The following is a 12,773-nucleotide window of genomic DNA, read 5'->3' on the forward strand; positions in this document are numbered from 1 at the left end:
TATTATTGAAACATAGTTTATGATAACATTGGCATTGAAACGAACAAAAAATGTTTGAAAAAAAATGATTTTTATAACCACAATTTTAATTACCAAATTGGAGTTTTTTTGTACAAAAAAATGCATTTTACAACTTTTACTGTAATCGAACTTTACAATGTCAGACATTTCAAAATTAATCCTTAGATGACTGTTCATATCGTGGTTGATCGTTATACGCCAAAGAATTAGTACTTTGTGCCATAAATCGACTAATTTGTTGCTAATGTACCAGCAAGCATTTCTGATGAAGGGCATTGTTTATTTCATGATGTGTTTGAACTGGGGTGTCCTTTCGCGCACTTTCCGCCCAAAAGTGTCCCAAATATGCTCGAAATGGTTGAAAACCGGGCTTCGATCGTGCCAAGGAAGATGAACCGAATTCCATTTGAACATTGGATCTTCCTCCACGATATTAATTTCCAACTTTGGCGAGCTCTGCACTACATTGGATACTGAAAACGGTGTGTCTGTTCGTTAGCAAAGGTCTCCGAAATGGTCCTATCGCACGATAACCAGTAGCAATGAGTCGACCTCGAACAGTTCTTGTTAAAAAGCTCTCTCTTTTTAGGATTGTCTTGTATGCAATGGGTTTCCTTCTGACCAACCTTCATTATGCTTGATTTTCCTTAGCAAATGGTATAGGGGGTCTTCATTATCTCGGAATGTCTTTAACAGCGTGTATAGCCTGATTTATTCTCAAAACGACTTATAGTGAAATGGTGATGACCAACAATACGTGCAGTTTTTACAGCGACATCCCTGCTTCCATTATGCTGATAATCTGCCATCTTGCTGCAGTTAAGAGTTGTCAAGAACCCATTATAAAGTATCAATCACATAACTTTAAAAATTTGGTTATTTAAAGGGTTGAAAACAATGAGGATAAAACAACTGTTTTGCTGTTTAAGGGTACAGTAGCTGCATGTGCAGATAAAATATTATCGTGTCGATATTTATTGATTAAACTCAGGTGATACTTAAATAATGTTTAACTTTTTCTATTTTACCAAATTATATCCCAAAAAAATGAAAAGTGTTTTTGTAATTTCAATTTCAATTTGGTGTTGCAATACTTTTTTCCATGTGTATAGTCTAATCGAGTGATAAAAAGTAAAATTGAAAGTAATATATTCTAAAGTATTCCTAATGCATGTAATGTGAGGATTAGTTTTAAGTAAATGTGAAATTGGAAATAGCAATTATAAAATTCTGGATCAAACATTGTTTAACTTGGAAATTTATCATAGGGAGTGAAATAAAAATGTATACAGTTGATAGAGTAAAATCAAGTGCTATAGTAAAAATATAAATAAAATATTACAAAATATTTGTAAAGTGAGGAATTTGGAATATAGTAATGGAAGTGATAAAACAAACTTACAAGATTCTGAATTATGTAAAGATTCATTGGGATGTATATGATGGGAAGTTAATCAGAATATATACTATGGATTTAGAAAAAAAAAATCTAGTGACATAGTGAAAAATGAATGAAATTGGGAATTATTTAAATTAACAATACAAATGAAATAATATAGCGATTAAAGTGAGTTTTACAACTGGATTATTTGGGATATTAAACATAACTAGAATCTGGCTATGAAAACATTAGATGAAATGTAGTGCATTTTAGGCCATGCAATTTTAAATACACTGCAAGAAAATAACATATAGACATTCTTGTTTGGCCATCTTCGCTAGCCAAGGGTAACGATCCACTCCCGCTCTCTTCACCCTTGGCGGATTGAGCCAACATTTGTGGTAACAATGTTCCGCCATCTATCGGAAGATAAAAATCACGCCAATTCCGAAAACATTAGTCTTGACAAATGGTAGCACTTGAACTTTTCAATTTGGAGGTAAAAACACGGCAGCGTCTAGATTCTACACACTTGGTAAAGCCGGAAATGAAAGCATACGTCAACGTTCATGCATTTGTGCATGAAACATACACAGGAACATCTATTTGTTGATTAAAAACATTCAAGTTTTCTCTAAATATAGTCGTTTGTTTAGGGATGTAAAGGCTTGTTGCACAAAAAACACGTGGCAATTGTTTACAAATTTTTCTACATTTACACGTGATCATGTTTTAGGCGCATTTTAATTAGATGCAGCGAGTTTTGACTGCAACCAATAAAAATCCTTACCTTGTGTCTCCGAAATTTTATCTCAATCCGCCAAGGGTGAAGAGAGCGGGAGTGGATCGTAACCCTTGGCTAGCGAAGATGTTGTTTGGCTTGATCACTCCTATATTTTAAATGACAGTAAAATAGAAATCTCTCTATTTCCTTCTGAATATTGTTTCTTTGGCAATTGTATGACCAATTTCTAGGAATACTATAGGATTAAACACATTTTTTCTGGAGGTTATTGATGTGTAAACCGGGGCGGTTAACTCACAAACTGAATAAAAGTCCGAAGGACTTTTATGTCAAGTTTGTGAGTTAGAGACCCGGTTTACACATCAATAACCTCTAGAAAAAATGTGTTTAATCCTTATAATTCTTCAGCCAAACACACGCGATTATTAATTTACATTATTACTTTGATGGCTACTATATGAAGCACAATGGCATGTCGTAACTAAGGAGTACGCCGCCATCTTGACTTTATAAAAAACTTTAAAAATGTTCGATAAATGCAACAGAATCTAAAATGAACTAGCATCTACCTCAAAAACTTCATTTTAATTAGATAATATCCGAATTTGAAGCGTACAAGTAACGAAATAATCTTCCGTCTAAAAGTTTTCAATCGTATGACGTCGTGTTTTGCCATGACGTAAATTCACCAAATAATTCGTTGAATTTCCCGGAATTTTATTTTTATACATTTCCGAAGCTTTAGTGCATTTATTTATTTATTTATTTTTGTTTGTTATATATTATATATGCATTAGAATAGAAACAACTGTTATGCAATTGTTTTATAATCCCAACTTGCTGAAAATTCAAGTATCCCTGCAAGAATGTGTATAGCGCATGAATAGATTACAAAAGTAGTTTCGGAAGCCTGGTTTATCGAAGTGTAAACCAAGAGAAAAATTCTAATTGACCAATCTAATTCAAGTATTTATAGATATGCAAATGATATAAGAATTATACTCATTTAAATGATTAAAAGATTGTAACTGCAATATTTATTTGCTTTAATTGTAAAGGATTCTCAAACGAAAAACAAATATAGTGATTTTTTTTTTAAATCAGTTTTCAACAAATATTATGAAATCTTTTACTGATAAAAGTTAGATAAATCATATACTTGATATATATTGGGGATTAAAACAATAAAAACCAAAACTATTTTCTTCCCTATCAATTTTACAAAAAAAAAATCTGAGTTAAAGAAAAAATTCAGGAAAAAAGCATGCTGTAAGCAGGTAAGGTTGGAATTGGTCAATAAAAATGTACAGGTAGAATCAAGGTGTATTTAAATCTAACAATACCAACTGGTCAATTTAAATGTCCCTACTGTATTGTCAATTTTTAAAACAGGTTGAGCTATAGGTAAAGTTTTACAGTAATACCCATCATGGCCATAATCAACTCACTGTAAGAACTCTTAGAATGAACTACTACAGTAATCATTGATTCATAGCAACATTCTTTCGTGCATCCATTTTATTTTGTCTGTAATAATTTTGCTTCAGAAATGCAAGGATATAAGAAAACAGCTGACCAAAAAAATTACAAATCATTATTGTTCCTAGTCTGTTTTATACCAAAAAGTATTTATTTGAATTTCATGAATAATCCCAAAACCATGTTGTCAATAGCACTAGCTAATATTACGTTGAAACGTAACAATTATCAAAGAGTTTATTTGTTACGTTGGAATTGCAATGTTGGACTTATTTATATCAAGTTTATCGGTTTAACTTATACATGCATATTTATATATTCCAAAAGTGAGTTAGAAAACGTTCCCTCTCATTGTAAAAACCGATTCAATTTCTTAATGCATTTATTTCGCAAGTACATTTAATACTAAGGCTTTTCTACCTCAGGCATAGATTACCTTAGCTGTATTTGGCAAAACTTTTAGGAATTTTGGTCCTCAATGCTCTTCAACTTTGTACTTTATTTGGCCTTTTTAACTTTTTTGGATTCGAGCGTCACTGATGAGTCTTTTGTAGACGAAACGCGCGTCTGGCGTATACTAAATTTAGTCCTGGTATCTATGATGAGTTTATTTACTCCTCATTTGATTTATCATTAACAAGACAGATATAAGAAGAAGATTTTGTATCGAATCCAATTTGGAAAAGGTTATATAAAAAAACGCACAAGAATTTCAAATACATCTAATTTAACAAACGTTTCATTGCAGGACTGTTCGAACCCATCAATGTATGTGTAGCTTTGGCATTTATATTGATTGCTGTGCTTTTTTATCTGATATATTTCCGCTATGAGAATGATGGAACGCAATTTAGAGAGCATCAGAGAACAGAATCGCATTCGACTCCACCCTTTATATCACAGGTAATATTGGTACACCAGTAAATCTTTAAAACAAATATAACGTTACAGTACCGCATTGCACCGGGTACCCAAATTGCACATATTTAACAAAAACGCTGCGAAAAATACAAGTTTTCTTTGAGACTAAATAATTTGAATTTTAATGATTAGACATTATACACTGTAGTCGTCTTTAAACATAGGTTACTATCTTAAAATATACAAAAAAACGTTCACATTATATATTTCAACAGATGAAGCACACTGGAGAAAGAAAAATCTACGGAACGCCGCCACGCGACGTTCTCAAGAAATCATCTTTAAAAAATGAAGAAATGAGATATTTTACAAGCATCTATTTCTAAAAAAGCGAATATTAAGCCTGTACAAATTTTAATATGTTCTAAATATTTGAAAAAAATAAAACAGAACATCCGTTATTTAATTTGTAAGGATGTGAATTAAAGCATGGTTGCAATGCAGAAACATGGATCATTTGTTCAGTTCGAACCTATTTTTCTATGACCCAATATACAAGATTTAACTGGTATAACTATATAGTAAATAAGAATACATCTATCAAATAAACACATAATGGTAAAAACGAAGGCGACACAACTTCCAAAATAGGTATAATGTGGGTACCCTAACGTTTGACTTTGTTTTTTTTTTACATTTATTAGCCCGTTAGTTGTCTGTTATGAAAGGCCATACCACATCTTCTTTTTGATATTGTAAAACCTGAAATTAAGCGAAGTAACATACATTTTATTTGAATCCTTTTTGTTTTATTGATTTCCGAGACAAAAAATATTTATCTACACACCTCCAATGGATTTAGGAAAAGAAGATTCCATTACCTATTAACACCCTAACCATGGCGCAATGTTATATTTTGATATCGACAAGATATAGCGCTTAGTGTTTTTACTACGTAAAATACTTGATAGATATGTTTGAAACTACTAATGCTTTGAAATTAAATAATGTAAGTACGATTAAAGACAAGATTTATTGGTCCTACCAAAACGCTACAGAAGGAGAAACAAAATGAAAAATAAGAAAGCTTAAAACGGAAATGTGTCTAATCTGTCATGTATACTTACTTAACAATTATAAAAAATAACCTGTGTGAATGGAGTTTACTCGTTCATTTTTCAGAGGGCTCCTAGTATACTGGATAGGATTCATAGAGTTCCGGTCTTTGAAAACAAAGTATGTGTATTGAGCTTTTACTCTGAAACTATGAATTTGCATAAACAATTGGTAAAATCGGCTCTAGCATCAAGCAGAAGAGGAAACAACATAGAAGTTATCCAGCATCTGGTCAGAAGACATGAAGATATCTCCAGTATTCCACCTGCGAGATATATTTTTGTATTTGTCGACTTCAATGAGCGCAATGTGATCTTAGAGAATCCTGGACAGGACTTAGGCGATAAGAAACTAGTGACTGTACAAGCTGCGCAGAAAATTGGTGGTAAGTCCTCTACATGAAACAATTGTAAATGAAGGCTATATATGTATACCGCTGTTCGATAGTTATAAATCAATTCAACTGAAACAAATTAAATGTGGGTAAAAAAACAAAACCGAGGGTACCACATCAACTATAAGAGGAAAGCAATGAAACAACAGAAACACTGAACTGCTAGAAATTCAGACGCCAATATATATTGCGTGACAGGAATACAGTACAAATAAATGCATAAACACACCGGACAGAGAAATGCACAAATAAACGACATTAAGTACATTTCAAAATGCACACCACAAAATGATAACGAACACCTTAAATAAATTTATGGCAGTTCAAATGTACAGTGCAATAGAATTATGAACTGGGCGTCACACGAATGTGTCAACTAGTAAAAAGAGACAGCACATGTAAACTTTAAGAAATTTAATATAAATTTGGAATTAAGGATGTATTCTTCTGATGTTTCAGTCTCGTTGAAATCTCGTTCTGGAATTATTTCCAAAATATGTGATACAAGTGGAAAATATCAATGAATAAAAAAAATGCTATGATCAAACTTAACTCTGTGACAAATTACTAGTTTTTGAGTAATCAATTTTTCCAATTTTATTACTCATGAAGTCATTTTTTTTAGCCAAAATTTTGAGAAAATGGGCGTAGAATACCAAAATGGTTTTACCAAAAACATGCATATTCCACATCCCTTTTTTTTTCTCTGATTTCTTAGATATGTATTTTTTCAACTATTTATAACAAAGAAGTTGAAAAAATGTGCATTTTGTACTTAAAATAGAGAAAAATCACAAATTTACAAAATTGACAACATGGGAAACATTGACACAAAAAAGCATCGAAATATGATAAAACTTTCTTATATTAACACCTACCTATAGTTTTTTTTTAATGCAAAATCAATCAAACTGGTTCACTTTATCTTGACTGAAAGTATGACAAAAAGTTTAATTGTGAAACTGTGATATTTTTCACGATAATAGCCCAAAATAGGTATAAATTGCTAAAAAATAGGAAAATCATCAAAATTAAGTACTGTCAAAGGGTCGTAGCAAATACGAATATTTTTTCTTCATCTATTTTTTTTTAAAGTCATATAACCCTAAAAAAGTTTAATTCTAGAAATTTTTGACTCTTCGGAGGTGTACATCCTTAAGTAATGATGAACTTGTTTGTATTGTTTTACTTTGTCGTCTTCACCTCTTAATGAATTCTTATAAAAACAAAAAAATCTGTGCATATAGTTGCTCAAAACTCAAAATCAAATGAATGAACTGGCATTGAAATAAAACTTTAATACATAAGGTTTTACATACGCCTTTTATGCAAATGCATGCAATTTGTTTGTAAGAAAATGCCTGTAATAAGTCAGGAACACGAAAGTTGTTATTTATTCGTTTGATGTGTTTGAGCGATTGATTGTGTCATTTGATAAGAGACATTTCGTTTTAAATTTTCCTCTGAGTTCAGTATTTTGAGTAATTTTAATTTTTACAATGCTTTTTTTGGCATCTACTGAGAACAATTTAGGTACTTAATAAAAATGAATCAAAGAGCTGCTTTGATTAACAAACACAATACAACTTTCGATATCATGTCTCAGCTTTATCACAAATTTTCCCTTTGCGTTATAATGCCCGGATCTATTTTCGTTTGAAATTACCGTGTATATCGCAAATATTCAAAAATGATTTTGTTTTTGTACTTTTTATTCCGATTTTTAATGCAAGCATAAACATACATATAGTATAAAAACATAAATTTCAGGTATCCTCCAGTTTGATTGGCTGACCACTTTATTCTATATAAAGTACAACAGCTGTGACCGAACGTGTTCTCTGTGAAAATGTTTAAATATTTCTCTGAAAAACAAACGAAAAAATACAAAATCAAAACAATTGCTAGGATAATTCAAATCGGAAAGTCACTTATCAAATGGCAAAATTAAAATCTCGAACTGTCATATTCTGACTTCATTCAGGCATTTTCTTGCTGCACCTCCTAATGTAATGGTTAGAGCAAAGAAAATTGTGAAAATCTTCTTTTATGTTTTTGTATTGTTGTAAGGAGGCGATTTAGCGCATATGTTTTTTTTTTTTTTTTTTTTTAATTTTTTAATACGAAACGCTTCAACCTTTATACAAAATGTGCTTTGGTTAAAACTTTTGCATCTCAATTAGGTTTAGTAGAAGAAGTATCAAATTATTTATTAAACTGACAAATTTTGTATTTTTGTTATTTTACTTCTTAATGATGATATTACCAACTTTATAAAATTAATTTTGAAATTATATCCTTTAATGTGGTACATTAGTTTGATTTAAAATTTTTGGAAATGACGACATAATAGCTTATATGCTACAGCAATCTCCTTCTGAATTAGACTATTGTGATATCATTATGATCATATTTAAAAAAAAAAATTAAAAAAAATAGTTAAAACATTCTAGAAATAAAAATTGAATTTATTTTGAGCGAGACTAATTAACCTTAGTTCTAAATATATTACGCATCCTCTGAGCAACACAAAATTGATGTGAAGACTTTAAAAAAAAAAAATGCGTCTAAGACATGCATGTGTCCTGCATGACACCTAGGTATTTTGATTAGAAATATTTTGTTATTTCATCTTTTAACAGTATACAACTATTGACTGGGTGTGAGGGTAATAACAAGTTTGTTGTCCATGAGATACCAACAATTGCTCGAGGCGAAGTCGAGGGCAATAGTTGGTATGCGAAGGGACAACAAACTTGCTATTACCCACACAATCAGTCATTATGTGTTTTATTATACTGAACAAATCAACTTTATAAAAAAATCATATAAATCATCTGAAAGAAAAGAAAAAATGTCATATAAACATGCACATGGTGTACTATATTTTTTTTAATGTAGTTTTGGTAATATTTATAAATATTTCGTTTACTGTAATCAAGATTCAACACTAGGAAAATCTTCCATGCATAAAATAAATTCTACTAGATTAGCTAAAGTACTGTACGCAGACCCATATTATACCATTTACTATATTTAGATCTTATTTAGTGATATATTAATTTTAAACTAGAACAGACACACACAGATATAAAAATAAAATACGATATCATATGGACGTTGCCAAGCGCAAAAATCCAAATGAAAAAGTTTGGTACATCATTACTTTCCACTAAAAAATAATTATGACAACGTACGGGAAATATATTGATGAAACTATTAATCTGGTAATAGTTTTTGAAACTATAGACTGGCAAATAGTCTGTGGAATGAAATAGCACAATTATTTCAATACTTTTTGTATAGAAAAAACATACTGAGGTATAATAAAAGAGGGACGAAAGATACCAAAGGGACAGTCTAAAACAAACTGACAACGCCATGGCTAAAAATGAAAAAGACAAACAGAAAAATAATAGTACACATGACACAACATAGAAAACTAAAGAATACATATATAATAATAAGGGATATGCAACAAAACTTATCTAATATCTATATTACAGCTGATGTATTTGTGACATATGTGAGGGACAGAGGATCAAACCAATTAGTTCCAGGTAACTTGTATAACCAGGAATTGTCAGCTTTCACAAGTCATCATGTCTTGAGGACATTGGAAAACAAGCAAAGATGTTTCAGTGTATATGAAACATTTAACAACACACAAAAAGATTCTATTGTCCGTTCAATATCATAAGACAATTATCATGTCCTTAAGAGATTGTGAAACAACCAGAGATGTTTTAGTGTATATGAAACATTTAACAACACACAAAAAGAACCTATTGTCTGAACAATATCATGAGACTTTATACTTTATTGAATTGTCATTGACATGTGTTGACACTTCATTTTCTAATATTTTAGGCAACTGGGTGTTCTTTTTTTTACTTTTACGTTTATTTTATTTTTAAAGGCGAGGAATCATCAGATAACAAACTCTTAACATGAATTTTAGTTGTGTTTTCTTACGTTATGTTGTGTTTTGATGAAGTGAGTTTTAATTTCAGTTGATGCGTGAATCCTATTAATGTACTAACTTGTATTGTAAAAATGATACTATAATAAAAATGATACCGATGTCAGTTCATATGCCAATTGTTTCTCGATAAACGTCCATAAGATTTGTGTGTGAAGTAACTGAAATGTTCTTTTTAAAGCATAATCAATTGATAGAACATGAAGGGGATCTTTACGTCATAATGTGAACAATAAAATATCAATGTGTTGCATCATTCAAATCATATCTCTCCAAAACCCTGGCTTAGAGGAGTAGCTGTTGTAGTTTAATATTGTTTTGAAAATGAAAACTTATGAGGGGGTGCATGTTTGTTACTTAATGTTATGCAGTTTCTACGTATGCTTGCGTTCTGTGTTCATAGATTTTGACTTTCATATTAAAAGATTCAAAATGTTTATTTCGAAGTTTTGAATCCATGAATTATAGATTTAGATAAGACTTTGAAAATCACATGGAAAATCAATATACTTTACAGTTTTTCACCCATTTAACAAAACATGACTTTTACCGATGTCAGTCGAATAATAAAGGCAGCAGTAGTATATCGCTGTTCGAAATTCATAAATCGATTGAGAAAAAAAAATCTGGATTATTACTCGATTTATTTCACTTGACTGGGCGGAGTTTATCAAGTTCGCTCATAATAAATCAGTCAATCTATAGATATGTGTTTTAGGATAAACTCATCAATGAAGTGTCCAGTCATTCTTTTGTCAATTCCTTTGAGGTCACTGATAGGTGATTAGAAATCAGCAATAATTATAACGGCAATCATCGTAATCATACACATTTTCAAGTAGACTGTCCTCGTGCAAATTAAAACGTAAGCTCCGCTCGATCAGTTGAAATAACATTGGTAATACAAACTAAAACTGAGGGACACACATCAAATATAAGAGAAGAACAACGACACAACAGAAACACAACATACAAATTTAACACACACAGAAACGAACTATAATACAACAATGGCCATTTTCCTGACTTGGTACAATTGAATATTGTCAAAAGTCTTTGTTCATGCAAATACAATCATTACACCATTTAAATGAAGGTAACGTTTTCATACTTTAAATTTAGAAACACCTGGCCTTGCGGTCATAAAACTTTCGAGTCGTTGTTTTGTACTCGTACTCGAAAAATCAACCAATCAAAATGTTAGATTTCGTGTTTCGGGCATGATTTTTGTGCTCCAAGCAATGAGCAAAGTTTTATGACTTCAACCCCAGATACATGTATGAATAATATGTATATTTTCCTACTATTTAAAATTCATATCTTGACAGCAAAAGCAAGTATGACTTGGACCATGAAAAATGATCGTGATGTCAAGTGGTTGATATTTCTTCTGTTGATTTGAAGGAGTAAAAAAAGATTTGATGACATTCAAATTTGAATTGAATGGCTTATATTATAAACGATGCAATATATAAAACATAAACCTGAAGTGAAAAAATGTGTTTGAAAGATAAAAATTAATAACAAAGTCTTTGTTTTACGTCTTACCACAAAATATTGAGATCATATATTCGTGTTCACACTCTAAAATACCCGATCAACACTATATACATATAGTAAGTATATCAAATTTTAAAGATTTATATAATGGGCAGCTAGTGCTATTATACTTTGGATTACTTTGTAACTATGTCAAAAGTAAAATAACAAAACTACGTTCATAAGCAAATTCCAAAATTAAAAGCTAAAACACATCAAACAAATGGATATTAACTTTATATTCCTGACTTGATACATGAATTGTCACATGTAGGAAATGGTTAATTAATCCTGCTTTTATAGCTCGCTTAACCTCTAAAGTGAGCTAAAATTGAGAATGGAATTTATTCCTGGAATCTATGATGAGTTTATTGAGAATGGAAACGGGGAATGTATCAAATAGACCCCAAAACACCTACACAAAAAACCCAACTCAGACAATCATAAGGAATCCCAGGATTTGGCAAAACATTTTGGAATTTTTGGTCCTCAATGCTCTTCAACTTTGTACTTGTTTGGCTTTATAACTTTTTTGATCTGAACGTCACTGATGAGTCTTATGTTGACGAAATGTGCGTCTGGCGTACTAAATTATAATCCTGGTACCTTTGATAACTTATAAGACATAGTGTCTATGTGATTATATTATAAATGTGCATTTATAGATAATTATCTTTGGTAGTGGTTAGAATCAGTTTTATTCGGAACATAAAAAACAGTTTTCTAATAACGCTTAATTCAGATAATATTTTTGAAAATAATGATGCAAGGGTTCTAAAAGTCATTCAGATGCGTGGTTGTTAGTCATAAAAATACCAGCGGTTCTCGCATCAAATCATTTGGAAAGGCAAAATAAATAGAACATGATCACTGTGATAGTCGAGGGGACGAAATGTCCATCAGCAGTGGCATGTAAAAGCTCATAAAAAGTACAATTTGATGCGTCAGACGCGCGTTTCGTTTGTTTAAGACTCATCTGTAGCAAAGTGAATCAATTCTAATGGGTAAATGTAATCAAGACAAAATAAAACAAACACACACATGTATAACAAAAACAACAAAAAGAACATAAAACTATCATGCAAACACACGAAATATATCATAACTGTATACTAGTATATGTACTTGTATTACAGTTTCGTTAAATCTTTACCTTTTTTTTTTACAAAAGATAAATAGACTTGCAAAATACATATTTAAATAAGAATCCAGTACATTTTTAAAGTAAGGTTGGACAGTATGTTGGTTGTAATTG

At 30.9% G+C, this 12,773-nt stretch overlaps 1 protein-coding gene across 1 annotated transcript in view; it reads left to right on the forward strand.

Annotated features, from left to right (window-relative positions):
• Positions 1-10,092, forward strand: part of LOC134721060 (uncharacterized) — a 29,586-nt gene extending 19,494 nt beyond the window's left edge. The window contains exons 4-6 of the mRNA XM_063583768.1: positions 4,375-4,529; positions 5,670-5,988; positions 9,504-10,092. Coding sequence (XP_063439838.1) covers positions 4,375-4,529; positions 5,670-5,988; positions 9,504-9,697 — 668 coding nt within the window. The 3' untranslated portion in view covers positions 9,698-10,092. The remainder of the gene's footprint in view (positions 1-4,374; positions 4,530-5,669; positions 5,989-9,503) is intronic.
• The last annotated feature ends 2,681 nt before the right edge of the window (positions 10,093-12,773 follow it).

The sequence above is a fragment of the Mytilus trossulus genome, chromosome 6 (genome assembly GCF_036588685.1).
Source record: "Mytilus trossulus isolate FHL-02 chromosome 6, PNRI_Mtr1.1.1.hap1, whole genome shotgun sequence".
Lineage (NCBI taxonomy): Eukaryota > Metazoa > Mollusca > Bivalvia > Mytilida > Mytilidae > Mytilus > Mytilus trossulus.